The 21,854-nt window shown below is 41.6% G+C and overlaps 1 protein-coding gene across 6 annotated transcripts in view; it reads left to right on the top strand.

Moving 5' to 3' along the window:
- vps13b (vacuolar protein sorting 13 homolog B) overlaps window positions 1-21,854 on the top strand; it is a 396,480-nt gene that overhangs the window by 134,854 nt on the left and 239,772 nt on the right. For all 6 annotated transcript variants that reach the window (XM_084725927.1, XM_084725925.1, XM_084725926.1 and 3 more), the window contains exons 20-21: window positions 16,237-16,346; window positions 20,850-20,982. In XM_084725927.1, coding sequence (XP_084582053.1) covers window positions 16,237-16,346; window positions 20,850-20,982 — 243 coding nt within the window. The remainder of the gene's footprint in view (window positions 1-16,236; window positions 16,347-20,849; window positions 20,983-21,854) is intronic.

The raw sequence follows: 21,854 nt of genomic DNA, 5'->3' as shown, positions 1-21,854 counted from the left end.
GGAAAGTATTCTCATTCAAAGTTTTATTTTTTTCCATAGAATTTTAAGCTGACTGCTAACTGTTAATGTTAGTTTGTTGAAATTATATGAGTGTATTTTAGCCCAGCGTGTAATGTAAATAGAGCAGATTTAAAGTAACAATCTAATGTATACATGCTTGGCCCTCTCAAAGCTGTTTCCCTCACTTTGCCTTGGGGGCCTTAAGGTCCACAGGAACCCCCGACTTGTCTTCCTGCCCTGGGGGCACTTAGTCTCAACACAGTAGTAATAAACTCTCATCACTCTGAGTCAGGGGTGTGTTTGTCAGTCTGTTACTACAAACGTATGTGTGTGTGCAGCAGCAGCAGCAGTAGTCATAGACGAAGCAGTAGTTGTAAAACCTCATCACTTTTAGTGGTCCTCCGGGGTTCCTGGACTCCTCTCGCTGTGTGTGGTTTGACCTGCCGTGGCCCTCCAGCCCCCCACATGCCCACTTAGATAAACAGGCAGTAAACACAGGCAGTCCTAGCACCACTCTCTTCCCCTCACAGCATATACAAGGCCTGCAGATGAAAGGACTTGTTCCCGACGCTAATAGCCACTAGAGATTAGCTTCCATCGGCCTTCTCTGGCTCATAATTAAAAGTTCAGCCACCATGTTCATAAAAAGCTGCTAATAATAGTAAAATACCCACCGTAGTCACCTGTCCTGCATCTCTTAGACTTCACCTGAACTAGAAATGTAAGCTGGTCACACATCAGTCCCCAGACCCCTGTTACTACTGACATCCTAACTGCTAGTAAAAAGCAACAAATGTGGGCCTCATCAGCTTGCGTGAATAAGAGTTAAATAACTGAGCATATTTGCTTAAGATTGTCTGTGAATACAAGCCACAGCTATGACACTGTGATAAATGCAGGCCCTGGTTAAATGGGCTTGCTGAGTTCAGAGGGAATGTTGTTTTATCAGCTTATCAGGCCTGCACGCATATCTGAAAATGAGCATACAGTCGATGTTAGGCCACAAGGTTTGCCATATGAAATTGTTAGTGATAATTTTGAGTCAGGAGGCTCATACAATAACATGTTTCTGATATCTCAGACTTTTCTTGGCACGTCTCAGTCTAAGAGGTAAACATGTGGTGTGATTTTAACTAAAGAGCAGGAGGTCGACATTCTCCTAGTGTGTGGAAGGTTAGGGTAATGCTCCTAAAAAGATTATTGACCAACTGTGGTTCAGAGACAAGAGATTTCCTACTGTAGCTGTTGTTGCCAGTATTAGAGTTGGTGGATGACTGTGATGAATTGCACTTCTCCCTGTTGAAATGGTGCATTTTGAAGATAACATTAAGGCTTAATTATGACAAGCAGTAGTCTGGGTCAGATGGTTAAAACAGTTTTTCCTCCAACATGTCTCCTACTCTCTCATTACATTCCTTTAAATGGCGTAGGTCACTAATTCTCAAGGCTTGCTCCTTTGTGAATTTCATGAGTCTAGACAGAAAACATTTTCATCAAGTTTAAGATTTCCGTGGAGACATTCATGTTGGGCTTTTTTGGATCACCTTGGGATTTGTCCCGTCGCCATGGCCAAATATGTCATCTCCCCCTTTTTCATCAGCTGACAGACATCTGAAAGGACGGGAGATAGATTGTTGGCGGGCTGGCCTTTGCTGCACTCACCGTCTGCGGAGTCTCAGCATTGCATGTAGAAGGAATGGTGCAGTGGTGTTATGAGATGAACAGCAGTCTACAGAATAAGTTCAGTGTCACATTGTTCTTAGTTCTGCCTTACAGCAGTATGTGTGATCTATGTGCATCACGGTAGTGTGTTTATGCCTTCATATGGACATTTTCATGAGATTGTGTACTTTTTCTAATACAGTTTGTTTATTTTTAATGAATTATGCAGCAAGATAGAGATAATTGGAGGTAGGAATGTCCCAATACAACATTTTCACTTCCGATACGATACTGATATTGCAGCCTTGAGTATCGGCCAATACTGATATCGATCCGATACAATATCAGCACGAATCATACATACGTTTATTACTTATTTTGTAGTGTGTAATGTTAGAAAAGGCTTGATCAAGTGATGTTACTCAAACAGAGAACAATTGTCAGCAACCAGAGTCACCTATGCATAGAAGTGCTGGAGCGGAAAATGGACTGCTTATCGGAGCGCTTATATCAGAGATTTTAGATGCAGTCCGATAAAATCTGATACTCGCTTTTTGGCTGATATCGGACTGATATCCGATATCAATATCGGATCGGGACACCCCTAATTGGAGGGCTCTTTGTCCATCTAAATCAGAGTTGCCAAACCTATTTTAGTTCATGTGCCACATGCAGCCCAATTAATCACAGTAAAACTATAGCATAATAACCTATCAATAACAACAGCATGCATGTTCCCAGAGTATGGGCTATGGTTTTGATGCTGATGCTAGCTTTCACAGCTGCATTGCTGATCTCTGGCTACGACTTAAAACAGATTGCTGTTTGTTTGAACTTGCCAACAATTCTCTGTTCTAAGTTCTTCTTGCAAGTTTTTTGGTATGCTATAACCATACAACAAGACATAGAACAACTACTGCCATATAACATTACGTGGAAACTTATGACATTTCTTGCAGTGGTGTTTGAACATACAGACATTTGTTATTGCACGTTCTTGTAATTTTCGCCATCATGAGTCTGATACTGGTGCAGAATATTAGGCCCGTATTCTATGAGCACTGAAAGGTGATGTAAAAATATGAAGCACACTGGCTTCCCATTTACTTCTACGAAGAAATAGGAACTGGTCAGTTTTTCTTGGAAAACCCAACACTCTTTGTCCACTTTTCTCCTTTTTGACAAAGACATTTCCTACCTGCAGCTCCTGCATGAACACTAGCTTATGACTGACAGTGTTGTGTCATGTAGCCTGTGTCTTAACACGTGAAATCTATAATAGCGTAGCCAGTATAGCCAGTACACCTACTCTTATTAGGAGAGTACAACACCCAGTGAGAAAATTAATGAATTTTCTGCAATGTTCACATGATACAGATACATTCAGTGGACAAGACTGGACCCTTTGGCAAGCTGGTTCTATCCCGCGGACCATGTGTTTGACACCCCTGCTCTAGATATAGACTGTGTCCTGATGATAACTCACAGATTAGAGGTTGAAGGATAAGTGCAGTCTCTCTCGCAGCTGCTGCTGCTGCTGCTTTTCTACCTTCAAAGACTTGTCCTCCCTCCCTCTTTTTTGCTCTTCCTCCCCATCCCCATATATCTCTGCTGCCTTCCTTCATTCCCTCCCTCTCTCCTTTCTCTTAACCCACCTTTTTCCTCATCATTTTCTTTCCTTGTCCCTTCTCCTCCTCTGTATTCTTTGGCCCTATCGTCTCCCCCCATCTCCCGCTCCTCCCTATCTGTGCTGTTGGTCTGCAGTAAGCCAGTCTGGCAAGCATTTCAAGTGTGTTTAGAGTAGCTGACTCATCACTGCTTCAGTGCCATGGTTTGTTAATGCTGGGCAGCTGATAGTAGTTTGGACGTCCTGTGTTGCAGGTGGCCAAGCTTTCTTTATGTGTTTGTACATGCACAAGTACATGTCTATCTGTATGTGTGATGTCTCACTGTATTAAATACACCTCTGATGGGTATAAACACGTCTTCTTTATCATCAGTGTGTGTGCAGACATGAGTGGCATCCACCAAAAACAAGACGCGCACTCTGCTTTTACTCTTCTGTCAGTAAAGAGTGTTAAAACCATGGCTTCATTCAACAGTGACTAATTACAGGCCAAAGATGCAGAGGGGCTTTTCCTCTGAAGCTTCTGGGCACAGGCACACACATAAAATACATGTCCTTGGTGAGCCATCATGCTTATCTGTCATCTAGACTCATGGAATTTGTAACATAAAGTTTCATGTGAGGGTGAGGGTTTGGGGGTTAATTGACACAGCAGTGAGGGAGCATTAATCTCTCCCTGTCTGTCCTAATCCAACAGAAAAAGATCACTGTATCAGTTTAGCCATGACCTTACTGTAACACATGACCTTTATGAATCTAAAGCAGCCATAGATCATCTTCCTCCTTACTTTGCTAACATGTCTTGGAATATTTTTCTCCATCTGCTAACTTCTAATTGTTCAGTTGTAGTCATCCTATATCTGTTTGAGCTCATCCCTCATAGCGTTGACACCGCAGTGACCCCCTTCCTGGATAAGAAAATCCAGCCAATCAAAGCTAGTGTTTCATCGTATTTTACACCCCTTCCATTGCTCTATCCCTGCATTGCAGCTAAAATAGCTCATCCTGAAACCATTAGACCAAATTGCTAAATGGTTCAAATGTGCAACCACTTAAGGCTATGTCTTTAAGAGGAGTAATCTTCAATCTACTGTGGCAAGCAAGAAGAGGATGAGGTGGGAGTGGGACCCACAGAGACTGAAACTGAGGAAAATAGAGATAGATAGAAGGGGAAGGGGTTAAGAGATATTAGCTATTTTGTGTAAATATCCCCCACTCACCACATTTCTCTCTCTTTCTCCATGTCCAACTCATCATGTAATTATTATTTTGCTGTCGGGTTACAGAGAAAGTGCAAAATCACATTCATGGTAATGTTTGAGGCTGAGACAGTTATAGTTACTTGATGAGTTAATAGAGGAGAAAGCACACATGATGAAGCATTTCTCTCACACACCATGCAGTACTGTATGATTAGATGTATATATATAATATATGTATACTATATGACCTAGATTTAAGTAATGATTTCAGATGAGGACTTATTTGGGATGCACGCTTATCAATAGCCGGTCGATTATAGTACTGATGTTTTTTGTGTTTGTTTATTTTGTGTTTGTTGTTATTTACTCCTCCCTTTTGTATCAGGGAAACAATGAAATCTTCATTATTAAATGTCTAGTCAGTGGCTTCTTTTCCAGAACAGCAGCTGGGTTTGCTGGTTTCTGTTGTCTGAGTCTGACCGCAAATAACCAACCCAGCGTTTAGTGAGCACAGCATTGGTGCGACACAACAAATAAAAAAAAAAGTCACTGTCATCAGTGAATGTCATGTCTTACTCGCCAATAGGCTGATGGATTATCTGTAACTGCATCTCCTTAAAGAGTTGTGGGGAGCTGAGAACCTTCATGCTGTGAGGTGACAGTGCTAACCACTGTACCACCATGTTGTCCTGGGGATATCACATTATATTGTTTATTTACAATAAGTTAGAAATTGCTGTTGTCCATCTTATTGTCTGAACAGAAACTGTGTTATACACACACGCAACTGCACTAACAAAGCATTGTTTTACTGGCAGACATGCTGCTGTTTCTTCTCTGCAAACATTGTTTGGTAAAACCGTAATCATTCATTGTAATTGAATTTATTTTGTTAGACTCTCATTTGTTATATGAAAATACAAATTCCTTCAAAGGATCCTGAAGGTGTTCATGAGAATGTTTCTCAACACTATGTGTTGTGTAGGTTTTCCCAGTAAGCGATCCTCTGGTGTACAGAAAATTAGGTTTTTCCCCCATTTCTGGCAGCAGCCACAAAGTTTTCTTTGGAATAAATATAAAAACCCAGTAGCTAACGCGAGCAGTAATGAACTGAACATCCAAGGAAAAAACATTTAAATGCTGGCTATGCGCTTTTATTGATCTCTGAGGAGCAAAGTGCAAAAATGCCTCATCAGTGACTGCTTATCACCTCAGATGTTGCCAGAATGGAAAGAGAAAATGAAATTGACTTCAGTCATGGACCGAACAGACAAATTCCTTGACAGAGATACTCAGAACAGTTGACTGGATGACAGCCAGACCAGTAGACCAATACAGTACACAGACAGACAGACCAAAGGAGAGGATCCTCGGGGCAAACGTCGAATTCTTCACAGCAGCATTCCCAGCTTCCTGACTGACCCAAAATCTCAGCCAGAGGACTTTGATCTGTCACTGAGATCATTACTAAGTCTACTGGACTGACAAAAGTCCAGGCTGAAAGACTGATTTTGCCGAGAGGTGGAGAGACTTGAAGGTAATTGAAGACAGGATCTCGTCCTCAATTGTCCTGCGTGCTCTCCAGAAAACTGAGGGCTGTGGAAGTGAAGAAGGTGACTGGACAGGAGTGGATTGGGCAGCTGGATCATCAAGCTGCTCAGTTTGTAGAGGGTATGGGTATAGAGAATAGGAGATGCAACTGCAGATGGCAGGATATGTGTATATATATATATATGTGTGTGTGTGTGTGTGTATTTTTTTTTAAAAAACATAGGGGAGGATTTGTCAATTAAATTGTATTTGTCAATTAAACCAACTACATAAAACATCATAAATATATGATGATATAGATAACATGCATGGTTTAGTTTGGTCAACTATTTTTTGTCTTATTTTATTTGTTGGTGTCAAAATCTTTGTCTGCCGTCAGATTTTAGTCATCACATAGTAACACAGCATTTAATTATAATGTAACCACAGCACATCCCTTGTACACAGAAGTAATAACCAGTATGTCATTTGTGTGGGTCATAATGGATTGATGTTTAACAAACATTTTAGAACCTCTAAAGCCACTTTTGAAATGTTGCGCCATTATAATGGATCAGTTTTGGGAATCCACATCAAATACAGCTGGAGCCTGGAGAAACCCAGAGAGAAAAACAAAATAAAGAAGAATGGAACTCTTACGCTTAGAAAGAGTGAAATATTTCAAGCTTTTAATGCATTCAAATAAACAAAAGCCCACAAAAAGTCAACATAAGAATGACTGTAAAGTAACATGCAGATAGGCATTTCAAGCTGCTGTTTCTCAAGCAGCATACTTGAGGTTTCCTGTCCATCTGCATTTTACAGTATATTATATATTCCTTTTCTGCTCTGTGTTCACTTTGATTTGTATTCATAAAATGTCACCAAATATTTATATTTTTTGCATACAAGCAGTTTCAAATTGTTAATATTTGAATGAAGTCAGACTAACACCATTATTTATTTGACAAAGTATTTCCTCTGCTTTTTAGCCTCAAGAGTATAAAGAACATTGCAATTTCAAGCTGACTTCAAATTTTGCCATTTGCATTAAGGTTTTCTATTTATTTCAATGTAAGTCATATAAAAATACTTGGAAGGAACCCCAGCTAATGACAGACGATAAATTGCTTGACTCCCCCCTCTCCTCATGACAAACTGAGAGAACTCAGCTTGAACTGTAGAGAAAGCCCATGAGCCAACTGAGTGATAGCAGCGATAAGGAGTTTTCAAGGTAACTATGCAAAACTCAAACTGTCTGTGGGAAAGCAGCAGCAGAAGCAGAAGTCTGTTTATTTTAATGAGCTCAGAAGTGTCTCTCCTGTTCCTCTTACATTACACTGGGACTCATTTAGAGTTCACACAGTGCACTGTATGTCCATGATGGATACGGTAATGATACATTAATGCAATCAGGCCCAAGTCTGTTTTGTCTCTCATTAAGAAGGCTAGCTATCTTGCTGACAAGGGCCAGGTCACATTTGGTCGCAACTTTAAGCATTTTCCTTCGGTCTGATTTGAAGTGAGGGAGACAGAAAGAGAGCGTATTTTTGTGGGCATATCAGAGAAATGGTGTAAGAGAGAGGGGATAGGAAGAGAGATAACAGCTGGAATAGTCCAAATTAGGGTTGCTTGGGTTTCAGCAGAGGCACAGGCACCAATTGTGCAGTGCCTGGTTGTCTTTTCAACACCATGAGAGTCCATGTGGATTTATGAAGGCAAGGAATCAACTATAGGGGGATATGTACAGTATGGCTATGAAGCCTCTTATCTACATGTGGAGCTCGACAGAGCTGCTGTTCTGCTGCCTCAAACCCCTCATCAGGCCTCACTACTGGTCTACAGTGCATACGAGGGATGTGCATAAGTCCATTTTTCCATGGACAAATACTTAGTGTGCGTTATATTTTCTACAGTTTGAGACAACCATTGTAGGAGCTGTTCACAGTATAAACAAAAACAAAATCAATCATTCTCCAGAGGAACTTGTTCAGATTAGTGTTGCACAATTAATCCAAATATTATTGAAATCAAAATATGGCCAAGTGCAATATCCAAATCACAGAAGCTGTAATTTTTTGATAAAAGTAAAATGTGTTGAAAACAGTGTAGTGCTCCAGAGATGTCCTGGCCAACAAATCTTGTTCTCCAGATGTACTGTACTGTAAGAAAACAGGTTTGTTTGGTACAGACCCCAACAAATGTCACATCATCATGATTTAATAGTCTTTCTTCAGTGAAAATGTAAATTATAATGCAAAAATGATCATTTCCAGCAAATCTGAATATCGCAATAACAATACCAACTTAATAATAAAATTATCACAATATGCCTTTTTTTTAACCATATCATACAGCTTTAGTTCAAATGATTTCAAAAACTGACCTTTGGCTGTGCTGGCCTTAATTCAGATCATAATAGACTGAGGTATGGACCATGGTCTGGACCAGATCTTGGCCCCAAGAGCGGATTGCCATATGGTGATCCAAATGACCATGCCACCATGGTTCACTTCGTTTCAAGTGTAAAAACTTTTTTTTTGAATGGTTCGGACTTTTGGACCAAATAGTTAGAACTGGAAAAACAAAAAAATGACACAAACAAAAACCCCTAAGTGAGCCGTGGTAGCACATGGGGAGAGGGAGAGAATGTTTAATTGACAATTGGTATAACAACTTAAAAAAATAACTCCAAGAAGATTAAAGCGAGGGAGGAATTCAGTTGGATTGACAACACAGTAACGTCAGACACATCCCCATCTACAAACCAATAAATTGCAAGTATAAAGAGACACATCTCTTGTAGGTGATGACGACGGGATGTTGGTGTGTCATGTATGGTTCTTTAGTGTGCTTGTATAATTACAATGTGAAACCAAAACTAACTGAATCAAATCTATAAAATCTAAAAATAAACCTTGATTGGTACTTTCAGGTGTGTAAAATCCTTTAGAAATCACCTTAAACATTTTTTTTTAAACAATTTTGCACTCTAGCATGGTGACATGCACACCCATACACAGGTTTGCTACTGTTGAGTCAAGCACCACCCAAAGCTCTCCAGACAACAGCACAGCAGCATGCTCAGTGTCTGGATTTGAACATTATCCTGAGAAATGTGTCAAATCCACAGCAAACAGCCATGAGTCACCAAACCTAGCAGATGGGAATGAAGGAGCCTCAGCCCTGATGGGAACAGAGATCGATGTCTCTCCATGGATGAAATACAGCCCTGTGCTCACTAGATACATAATCGTCCATGTGCATGTGTTGACATGCACACACACACACACACACATACATACATGCTGTATATCAGTGTGTGTACAATACATGCATGTGCATACACAGTTTTGAATTATGTAGTGTAAGCATGTACATGGACCTTTCAGACATACATGTAACACACACACACACACACATACATGGGCCTTCACTGCTTATCCAGGCTTGGCTGTGTGTGTGTGATATATCCGGTTCACAGGACTTTGCATGTATGGAGACTTACCGTAGTCATGCCATAAATCATATAGATCCATGGCCAATTTTTGAGGCCTGCTCACTTATCATGTAGATTAGGAAAATGACTTCTTAGAAAAATACTTTCTCATCATCTACTGTTTTATATGTTCTTTCTGTTTGTGTACTGTATCACTGTCAACTCTGTCTGTCTTTGTCTTTCTCTGTTTTCTGTCTCTCTCTGAATGTGTGTCTGTCTGTTAGTGTATTTTTAGGTGTTTCTCTGCTCTTTTCACTCCATCTTTCTCTCTGTCTGCCTTTCATTGACTCCCTCACTGGCTGAATCACTCTCCAGCTTTCTTCCTGCCCATTACTGTTACTGTACCCACAGCCATAGTCAACCTTTACGAGGTGGGTCTAGCCTGTCAGCTGCAGGCTACCGCAGTTGGGCCATGTTGAGAGACATACACACTTACGCATATACGCTTATATACTCTTAAAACCACACACACACACACACACACACACACACACACACACACACAGAGACTCATGCATATACCAGCATTTGGTGCAGAGAGTTGTATGGGCCCAGAGTGAGAGCAGGCTTTCCGTAGGCCAGCGTCTGTTTCCATTCAAACCTGCCTGTGTCCTTCCTGAGCCTCTGGGCTCCTGCGGCGGCATTGCCCCCGGGCTGCTGGGTCACAGCACGGCAGGGGAACAGCAGCACAGTGAATGTGTGTCAGAGACTGGATTGTGTGTGAGCAAGAAGGTGCACTGGTTCATGAGTCAGTGTCTGTTCACTGTCTTACAGCGCACGCACAAATGAGTACAAATAGAAACACTTCCTCATGTTCACAAAGACGCATGTGCACACTTCTATCACACACACATAACATAAACTGCACACGCTGTTCCTTGCACCCACCCACACACAGCTGAGTCCCTTTTCAGTGGTGTCAACAGCTCCAGCTCTCCATTCTCTCTCTCTTTCTCTCTGTCTCACACACACACATTCATAGTCACAGACACTCATAGTGACACACACACCAGTAGAACACCTGTCGGGCTGCATGGCTCACTCCAGGACACCTTCAAGTCATGAGCTCATCGGAAAAGCAATTAAAGGCAGCGTAGGCCCCGCACGCTGGCGTAATGTTTTGTTTTGCTACTTGGCTTCGAAATTAACCAAACCTGTCAGAAGTCATCTGGCTGACGCGGGCTGGGCTATATTTATTTATTTTCTGTTGGAGAAGCTGGACGCAGGGTCCCAGCACTGCCTCGCGTCCAACAATGAAGCGATTCTGAGGGGGCGATTAGCTGGCTCGAACATGAATCCTCCCCCCGGCTGTCTGCCTGGGGGGTGGACGGTGAGCGCCTCCCACCTCTCTTTGCCTGTCTGTAACTCTGATGGTGGGGTCACGGCCCTGTAGTTGGGGGGTTGTGCCCTCTGTAACCCCAATCAGGGCTTTGGTCTCCACTGTGGGACTTGGTTTTGAACTTGCACTGACCTAACCGCTCCCAGTTTATTGAATTTCATGCTCGCGGTGACTGAACAAAAGCAGATTTTGCATTAAAAAATGTCAATGTATAAACCACGTAACCTGATTAAAAAAAAACAATATGAAGACAGAAAGATGTGTGGCTGTTAGCTTCCTGGGGCTGTTGGCCTACAAAAAAGGAGGCTGACCAAAAAAACATAGACGGGGCTTAAAGGTTAGAGGCCTTCTCTCAGTCTGGTCTAATGCTCTACTGCCGCCTCAGGCTGTGAGCAGCCTGATGTCAGACAGCCGTAAAACAACACCAGCAGCCCCGTGCTCTCTTTTAACTCTACTGGTCTTAAGCCACTGAAGAAAAAAAAAACACCTTTGACATTAATAGGCCCACTGTGAGTGAGTCAAGGTAAGTGTGTCTTCACAGATGCCTGCACGTACATCCTGCGGTTGTGTGGCGTTTCAGAGTCTAGGCCACTGAGCAGTTTTCTGGTGTTTTCGTGAGGAATCATTTAGGAAGTAAGAAAAACACCTTTGTTATCATTGTCATCACTTTCTGTAATTACCCACATGCCACCCTGTTAGAGCAGAGAAAAACAACAGTTAGCCTGCTGCCGAGGTCGCCCTCTAAGCATGCCAAGTCGTTTTATGGTGCTGCACGCTTCAAAGGAGGTGTCACTCCACTGCAGTTATGTCAACACAGTGATGAAACAAGAAAACACAGTGTGGATGGTACAGCCTTGGTCTTCAAAGCCTCAAAAGCCAGGTCAATACATATTTTGTTTCTGTGTCACTGTCAAACTGGCAGAGAAAGAGAGAAAAGATTGTTTGCTTTGTTAATCTCAGAGAGAGAGCTTTTTGAGTGGTGTTGTGATGTATCAAAATGGTCATGGCTGTCACTGGCAGAGGCCAAACAGACATGACACACAGCCACAATAAGAAGACAGCTGCTGGCTGACACTTAAAAAACTGCAGATTCACTGCCAGTTACTTCAATTTAGTTACTTATTTAAAGGACCAGTGTGTAGGATTTAGTGGCATCTAGTGGTGAGCATGCAGATTGCAAACACTTCACCTCACCCTCCCCTTCCTAGCATGTAAAAACACTAAAGGCACTAAGAGCAAACTACGTGCTGTTGGACGACGTCTACCAAAATTGGTATATTGTTACAAATTCGACAAGGGGGAGGACCCAAAAGCGGATAACACAAGGGAACCAGCTCAAGAAGGTTTTAATGAAATTAAACCAAAAATCCAAAGTACAATGAAACAGAATCCACAAAAGGTAAACTCAAAAAACGGTCCTGGGGAAAAACAGCATGGTTGACACACAGAAGGGAAACACGGAATGCAAGCTGACTGGCATGGGAACAACACTGACACAGAGAAACAAAGGGGCTAAATAGACAGAACTAACGAGAGACAGGTGGACAAACAGGTGACACTAACGACAATCAAAAAGAGCGGGAAAACAGACAAAGACAGGAAGTAATACAGAACACATGAGGGAGAATCAAGACTACAAAATAAAACAGGAAGTGACCAACAAAATTTCCAACCCGTAACACATATGACGATGTCAAGGGTTGGTTGTCATTTGGGGTTTTTCCGACACCGGTGCAAAAACGATACTTTTAAAATGGTACTGGAGCACAAAATTACAGTTAACAACATGAAAGAATGGCTTTTTTTAATGGTAAGGAAAATCTGGACTTGAATTTGAACAATATATTAAGTGTTAACAGTTAAAAGTGTCCTTAAATATATAAACAAAGCACTTAAATTTACATGATTTGACATGTAAGTAAAACCTCACTGAGAAACACTATTTTAACACTTCTACACTACTAATAACAGCAAAATACATTTTCAGTTGGCAGTCATATTCTACAATCTCTACTATCTCTTGAGAAAATATGTTCATCTTTGCCAACCAGATCATCATCAGTGCTGTAATCAGACATCTCTGCTCCCCATCTCGGGGCCAGGGATGTCCACGCTGCTGGCTGATGAAGTCATCATATGGGTCACACAAGCAGTCGAGCACAGTGCCCACACAACTGCTTTTAAACATTTGCTGCAGGTCTTGCCGACTGTTAGAATTGTTTAGAGTAAAATACAGACTCATTTTGGGTTGTTTAGCTCTGCATGTTAACCCTGTTTGCAGTAGCCACTAGCTAATGGAGGGCTACTGTCATGTCACCTGCGTCCAGAGCCATGTAGAGAGAGTGTTGGAGCAATGATAACTAGTGGTTTGGTGATGCACAATGTAATGTCTGCACTAGCAGCTATTTAAATCAACAGCTCAGACGTAGCACTGGAATGAGGCACCATGATCTACATTGTGATTTGGTCTGGTAGGTAGTGGTCGTTTAGCAACCAGTGCCATTTTTATTTTATTTTCCTCCTACATGTCAGTATGAAACTTATCCAACAACTGCCTGCCTGATGGCAACTCTGATGGAACACACTACCTCAAATACAGAAGGAGTTTATAAATCATGGTGTTATGATGGTAGAGGGCTCAGCGTTTGATGACTGTCAGACTTCCAGTAAACACCTGAATATCACAATATACGCAACACAAATGTAGGAAGATATATTCTCTTCTATCCTTTACTAGAGTGGTTACACATCCAGTCTCATGTCAACCACATGGCTGATAGGGATGTGGTTTGTTTACTTGATGTAACAGAAGAGCATTGAGTGCACACATTTACTGTGGCCAGAGGGCATCTCATATTATGTGGTGCAACTGTTAGAACATAGTGTGAGGTAACAAAAATTATTCTTATGTACTAATGAAAACATGTTTATGAATACTGTATTCTGTTTTTGCCACATTCCGCCAATAAATCTCTGTAAATCCACTGGACAGTTAAGCAACCAACTTACTAGACAATTGTATTATGATGAAAACTTAAACGTATTGTTGTTTGTCTATTGTATTTGGTCATGGCAATAAAAAGACTTTCTTCACTGGCTGTGACACTGCAGAGCATCCACACAACTTTTTGTAAGACATCCTAAGACTGGGTGTAGAGAACCATCTATTTTCTTTGTGACCGTTCCACTTTAAGTCAAAAACGAAAAGCTGTGCCTGAACGCTAAATTGGCTTTAATGCATTCTGATGCTGTGCGAAGACCACAGCTAAGCTGCTCTGGTTGAGAGAGTTATCTGCAATTAGGCATTTTATATCTTTTTATTTGCTCATTTATCTCTGTAATAACTGTTAAATAAACAATCCATCTACTAAGTTATATGATTTATTGCGCTATGAGTCATTTCTGCTGAATGTGCTTTGTCGTGCTCATTGCCTCCCGTAGACCACAATTTAGGGTCAATTTATTGAATACATCTTCACTACTCAGCCCATTCCCGGCCTTTTGGGTCCTATACGGCTCATGCTGTTCTGGGCTTATGATGAAACCACTTGAAGTCAAGCCCCAGCACTACAGCCTCAGCCAAAGCCTATTAAGCAGCCACACTGTGGTATAGGAGTTCAAGCCACAGGGCTGAGGTTATGAATCCTTGTCAGGAAGAGGGGGAGAGAGGTGGATGTAGGATGACGAGGAAGGGTGGAGGTATGGTTTCACAAGGAAGGGTAAGGAGGGGTGAAAGAGGATAGAGGAAGGATGGAAGAAGGGGAAGAGAAAGAGGGACCTGGAGGGAGAGGAAACAAAGGATACAGCATATGGCATGGTTTAGAATGAAATAAATTGAAAGCCAGTAAGGAGACAACAAAGTTTGGAGGTGTAGATGGATAGGGAAATAGTGAAGAGACTGAAGGATGGAAGGGACGGAAAGTAAAGAAAGTAGAAAGATAGATGAAGCAATATAGGAAGAAATGTGAGTCTGTTTGACTTAATCCAATGAGAAAGTTTCCCCTCTGCTCAGACAGGGTTCTGTGCCAGTAATAAACCACAGCTCAGGATTCACATACACCTGGTGAATAATGATCACACACACGTGGACGCTAGTACCAAAACATGCATATAGTACATGGTATAAGGTCATACTGACACACACACCACGGACTTCACACACTACACACACATATTTGACAGCACTGATACACGCATTTCACATTGCTTATGCTTTCAGTATACACATTTCACTTCACATTGCAAACACACACGCAGGCTCACAGGCCACAAATCACTGAACATTGTAAAAGTGGAGCAAATTAGATCCGTTTTATTTGCATTGTTCACAGGGAATAATGGAGGAGGGAGTGATCCCTGCCAAGCTAAAGAGCTGGTGTAACACAAATATGTGTGTGTGTCGAGGGAGAGTTTATAATTGTGCTTTGTCCATGCTTTAGAGACAGTAAAATGTTAGGCAAAGCAACAAGCAATCAGGCTTTGTCTGAGGTGAAACGCACACACACATTTACACATTCACACTTGCACACATTCGGCTTTGCCTCAGGGCTTGAAACAGAAGACCGGGGTCTTGTCCAAAGCTCCATTAAACTGCTGAAAGTCCTTCTAGAGCTGAAACATCCTCCTATCGTCATGCTGGGACATTCCACGGCACGCCAGAGACCCTGTGCTAATCCTGCCGGCATGGGAATCATTATTGATAGGATCCTAATGCATTACCTCAGGGCCCGCTTATTGTTGGTAAAGATTATTATTTAAGAGTAAACCAAAACCCAGAGAAAGTCTCGCGTTTCATAGAAATTTATCAAAAGAAAATGTTATTCTTGGCTTAATGTGATACCACTTTGAACAGTGCAATTGAAACAAACTGTGCTCCCTGCTGCTGCTCCAACAAGCAGGCTCCATACCTACCAGCAGGTCATTACAGTGTAAGCTGCTCAGAAGTGCAAGAACCTGACACTCAATCTAAACAGATTTTCCCTAAGTCACTTTCACTCAGTGGTTATTACCTGACATTGATTACAGTGATCCATATCGACGTGCCTCCTACTTTGCAGAAATGATTTCAGCAAAAGCATGAGAACATTTCTGTCAATGTGTGTTGAGATAGTTTCCACTTTAGTCAGTCATTCTGTTGATCTGGATCCTATTGATCACTGAAGTTTAGTGTTGTCAAACCACTGCTTCAGTGCTTTTGAACAACTGCTCTATGATTAAAAGCAGTAATTCTGATTAGTTAAAGACAAGACAGATGTACAGTATATCCTTTCTTATTAGTTTTAGATTTTTGAAAGAACTGCTGATTCATGATGGGCCACGGCTTTGATTTTCTTCAGTTACACTATTAAATCTCTGATTTATTTTTTCTGTTGTCCAGGTGGTGTCCTGTTGGTCAGTGTCCAGGGCATAGCTGTCAACGTGGACCCTGTCTTCTGTACATGGCTGTTGTACCAACCTCACAGGGGAAGCAGCAGGCAACAGCAGCAGGTACGTGATCCTCTGTCACATAATGAGACTAAATGTGTCAGTTTTTCTTCCTGACCCTTTGTGTCAACATTTAAATATGTTTACTTTTGATCTTTTATATAGTTAACTCGCTTTATGTTTTAATATAGTACCAATGTATACCTGTACCGTACCTCATTCTGAGTTTCTTCGGACAAGAGCCTGAAATGAACATAAATGTCTCCCTCCCTCCTTTTCCTCTGCCTTTCCGCTACCTTTTTCCATGTGCTCTGCTCCCTGTCTTCCATCCAGTCTCTCTCTATTTATTTGACAGGGGTCATGGTGATGGTTATGGACATTGAATGCTCTGTGCCCACACTACACACACTCAAACACACACACGTACACACATGCAGACGTGCTCAGTCTGATTGTCTGGGATATAGCCCAGGTTCACCCTATAAAGGCACATAAATATATATAGTACATGAACATATCATATTGTAATACTTTAAATGTTTTTGGGTTTTTTTTCAACAAGTTGTTCTGTTTCATGCCTCCTGCAGTTTGGAGGGGCTGTCGGCATGCATGTGTGTGTGACAGACAAAGAGAGAGGGAGTTAATTGCACCAACCCCTTACTCTGGAGGTTGTTACTGTACAGGGGTAAACAGATGTTATGAGTTGAACTGCTGCCAGTGTGAAGGATACACAACACTTGGCTGCTGTGTGTGTGGACATGCTGCAGCAAATGTGTGGCTGCGTGTGTTTGTGTCCATGTGTGTGTGTGAGGCCATCTACCTCAGCTGTCTCTCAAGGTCACTTCTCAAGGCCTGGCTGGTTTGGCAAGGCCTTCAGCTGAAGGACAGAAACAGCCTGTGAAGGACAGAGGAGAGGACGCTTACTGGTAGGGTCAGGATGACAGGAAACAATGAGGAAGGACATACTTACAGTGGAAAACAGGATGACAAAGGGCTCTACGAGGGGAGAAATATGATATATCTAGGGTAAAAAACAAGAGTCACTAAAATTCATCTTGAATCCTTTTTATCAATTTCTTTCCCAATTAGGGTTAATGATAATAAGTCTGGGGTGGGGTGGTGTGAACATTTTTCAGCTTCTGAATGGGGGTCATGCTAGAAAAGGTTTTGGAACCACTGCCTTAGTACAAGTACAATACGTTGTACACAATAACATAAATTTAAACAGTACAATTATTATTCAGCTACTTGACACATTAGATGACATGTAGGAGAACACTTATATTGACAATAACCAATATAATACATTTCAAATAGCATGTGCAGCTTTTCTGGTACAGATATTAAGACAACAGAACTTTAAAGAACACAGCCTTTTAACATTTTTACAGTCTTCAATTTTTGTGACACTTATATACAGAGCCAAATGTTATATGCCTTGCTCTGCTTACCAAGAGTGCAACAAGTGGAGAAAATATTCATCTCTGTAAACAGATATCTGCATGGGAATGCAAATGAATGCTGAATCATTGGTAGATAATAGTCAATTCAAAGATTGGGAAAATGCAGACACTGTTGCAGGCTAGCAACAGTGTCTGCATTTTCCCAATCTTTGATACACCTTCTGTGATCCAAAAATAGCACAAATATGTAACAAAATGTAACACTGCATATTTTTCAAAAAGTAGCATTACATTTCTACACTGTATGACGTTAACTTATATATTACACAGATGTTTTTTGGCAGTACCAGCTTTGTGAAGTGAAACTTCAATGTTGAGTCATATGTTTCACGATACAGGGTCCTGGTTGCACATCAAAAGAATACGCCCAGAGAGTGACTGACCATGAATGATTGAATGAGTTAGCAGTCATTTACATTTGCTGCAGTTTCATGGTAACAACAACCCTGGGAGACTTGCCATAAATTCATCTAGGGCCTCCAGGGCTTGGTCAGAACTAAAACTGAGTGTTCAGCTGCCCTGCTAAAAGGTAACATGCCCACCTGTTTTTCCTCTGTTCTGCCTCCAAATCTGATGCTCGTCACTCGGCCAGCTCACTCTCCTTGGTCCGTCACCACTTTTCATTGGTGGTTCATTGACAGTTCATTTTGTGTACATTAAACATGCACACAATAACTCAAAACAAAACTTTGCATGGAAAAGGGGGAAAACTTGATGGTCCTCTTGACGCAGCGCTCAAACATCCCTCTTTACTTCAGATCCCACACCTGCTCCCCATCATCTCACTTAATTACTTTGGCACACCCTTGTCCTACTAACACTCCCTGACTAGGTAAGCCCATCCCCTAGCCTGACGGCCATGCAGGACAGTCAAGAGGGAGACAGTCAGATATGACAGTAGGACTGTTATTAGGTCACTTTCTTAAGCTTTAGTATTATTTTATATGTGGTCATTTATCCAAATAATGCCTATCTGGAAATTTGCTACAAAATTTTTTGCCCTGCTGTCCCAGAATTGTCCCAGACACCAAAGCTTTTTATCCTATATGCTAGTTTTATTGTACCCTGGACAACAGAACATCCTTAATTTTGAGTGCTCTGCATTTGGGTGTCATAGAGAGAGGACAGGTATGGAAGAGGTGAAAAGAAACATATGGAGGGACAAATGAAAACACCAGGGAATGGGGTAAGGTAAGACGAGCACAGAACAGACAGGAGACAACAGAAAAAGGGAAAGAGCTGGACAGTATCGAGAATATGTGGAGAAAGGAGAGGGAGGTTGAATTAGAAGTAAACTGAAACTACCAGAGCGAGCAGGAAACACAGGAGAAATCAGAGAAGTAGAAGGATGTGGCTGGGGAAGCAGGTAATGAAAAGAAAGGGAATAAGAGGAAAAAAGAAGGTTGAGAACCAAACAGGCATTTGCCTTGGCTGTTTTCACCCCCCGTTCAGTGTGTGTGGTAGAAGCAGTTAGCTCATACTATGTCATCCAACAGGAATGAGTGATGGTCATTGGGTAAAGTACCTGCTTTTAGCTTCAAGTATTAAAATGTGGCCAAGCACATATTTTCCAAGAAGTGGACAAACTAAATTAATGTATGCATATATGTATGTATGTATGTATGTATGTATGTATGTATGTATGTACATTTTCTCTTGTACATGACCCAGTATTTTAATGTTATGCATCTTCTATAAATGAGTATTTAAGGCTTTTTTTTCCAATCATGAATTGTTGTTAAAGTCTCCAGTAGAGTGTTTGTTCATGAACACTGTAGACATATTTGGAATTGTCTTTCTAATTAAAAAGTATTTTAACATTCTTTAAGCAAATCTGTAAGGGGAAAGTTCTCCCCAAATGAAACAGTCGTATCTTTACTCTGGCCCTTAGTGTTGATCATCCAGCTAGATAGTTTTGGTGTGAGTTGCAGAGTTTTAGAGATATCGGCTGTAGAGATGCTGCTTTTGAGTTTTTCCAATGTAATTTTTGGCTCTTTGAGCACCTCAAGCAGAGTGCCATCTAGTTCGAGCATGTATATTCAAGAGAAGGCAGACATCTCTACAGCTGATATTTTCAAAACTCTGCAACTCACATCAAAACTCTCTAGATGGATAAAGAGCACTACAGGCCAGAGGAAAAATATGTATTTTTGATTTTTGGGTGAACTGTCTCTTTAACAGGCCTTGACATGATTTTCAAGTCAAACCTGACTCTGGGCAACTAACCTACTGGCCTACAGTATTTCATTCACCCTATGTTAAGTTGCAAAAACCTAGGAAGGATTTGGCGTCATACCTCAGTCAGTAGTTTCAAATACTAATGTAATTTGGGGGCCCATTTTTAATCTTACCACAACCAGCCTTTGGGTCCCGACCCAGTCATTGAAAAACAACTGCATCAGAGTGTGTGTGTGTGTGTGTGTGTGTGTGTGTGTGTGTGTGTGTGTTTACACAGGCTGCAGTACGTGGTTGGCCTGTGGCCTTGTGCAGCTGCATCATTGCCTAGCACTGCTGCTGCTGGCTGATGCTAATGGGGTTTCCTTATTTCAGACCAACCTTCCACTCTTCTGTCTTTCAGCCATCTCACTGCCAGCCGCTGTGTGTGTGTGTGTGTGTGTGTGTGTGTGTGTGTGTGTGTGTGTGTGTGTGTGTGTCTGTGTGTGTCTGTGTGTCTGTGTGTCTGTGTATGTGTTTGGCCTACCAGCAGCATGGGAGACTGCTCAAAAAAAACAGGGAGCTGTCACTAGTCCTTGTTGGTCTTGGAGGCCTCAGTTGTGTTCCATTGCATTTTTCTTTTCTCTTTCTCTCTCTCTGCTTGCTTTTCTGTCTTGCATTGCATTATGCATCGTGTCTCCTGCTTAACCCAGATCTTTAAAGCTGTCTAAAGCTATCTTCAGGTCATGGCCTCAATAACACAGAACCTTGTTTTCACAATATAGAGCAATAGTGTAATAATTTGTGTGTTATGCCTGATAACATGCTCTTTTCTTTAAAGGAGTGAATCTGTGCATATTCAGCACAATGCATTTCTGTTGCAATAAAACAATGCATTTCCTTCCCCATGGCATCATAGGTGCTCAGTCTTGCTGTTATATCATTGCAGACTCCAGGTTCAGTTCCTCTAGCCAAGAGGAGAGAGGATGAGATGTCAGTGGGGAGCACACCACTGGCCAAACAGCCCTCCAATCAGGCCTCAGACTACGCCAGCAGCCCAGTCAAAACCAAGACAGTGACAGGTATGTATACCATCCCTAGGGTGTGTTATACATGTAATATTGTCAATATTACTGTGACATTGCCTATCATACAATAACTTGACATTAAATCTGTGCAGCAGAGAGGTTTACACACAGACAGGGAACAGGGTTCAGTAAAAGGCCATCTCTCCGTGTTTGTTTTCAGATGTGTTAAGATAAATACAGAAATGAAAACTGAAATGACATTTACTTCTCCCTTGATATTTGCTCTAACTGCCACTGTTTCTATGTTTAAGGATATGGTCTTTCAGTAGTGGAATAACATTTTGCTGTATTTAACCTTGTTTCTATGCAATGAATCCATGTTACTATGTTGTTACATAACACACTACAGCTTGCTGACACCTGAGTGAACCCGTTTCTCAGAGGACACCACATAATACAGGCATGTCCTCCTCTGTTTTCCTCCTCTGGTAGTATTACTGTGGGCTCTGGATGCCCAGAATAGATGAGTGGCTTGGCTGTGTGGATCTTTCCTCTATGCCAGTTTTCCACTTTCTGGGACCCCCCTGTTCAGAACAAACACATTCATTGCACTTACACATGCACGCACAAATCCTCAGAATACACACACATATCAGCATGCACACATGCAGGGATGTACATACAAGTAGGCAAGTTATGACATGTACACACCTGTGCACGCAGACGGCTTCACACACTGTTGTGGCATTGCTGTAGTCCTTCCTTAGAAACTTTCCTGAATTTTCCAAATCGATACGTCTCTAAGTAGGAAACTCTGAACCTTTTGGATGGAGATGGATAGATTGGAGAAACAGAGCAGAGGAGGACAGATATGAGGGAGGATGGAGGCAGTTCCGGACCTTTTCACGGATTTGACTGCTTGTGTC

The sequence above is a fragment of the Lutjanus erythropterus genome, chromosome 9, assembly GCF_056507025.1.
Source record: "Lutjanus erythropterus isolate fLutEry1 chromosome 9, fLutEry1.hap2, whole genome shotgun sequence".
NCBI classification, from domain to species: domain Eukaryota; kingdom Metazoa; phylum Chordata; class Actinopteri; order Lutjaniformes; family Lutjanidae; genus Lutjanus; species Lutjanus erythropterus.
Note: the sequence above shows the minus strand (reverse complement) of the source record. Positions and strands in the feature narration are given on the sequence as shown.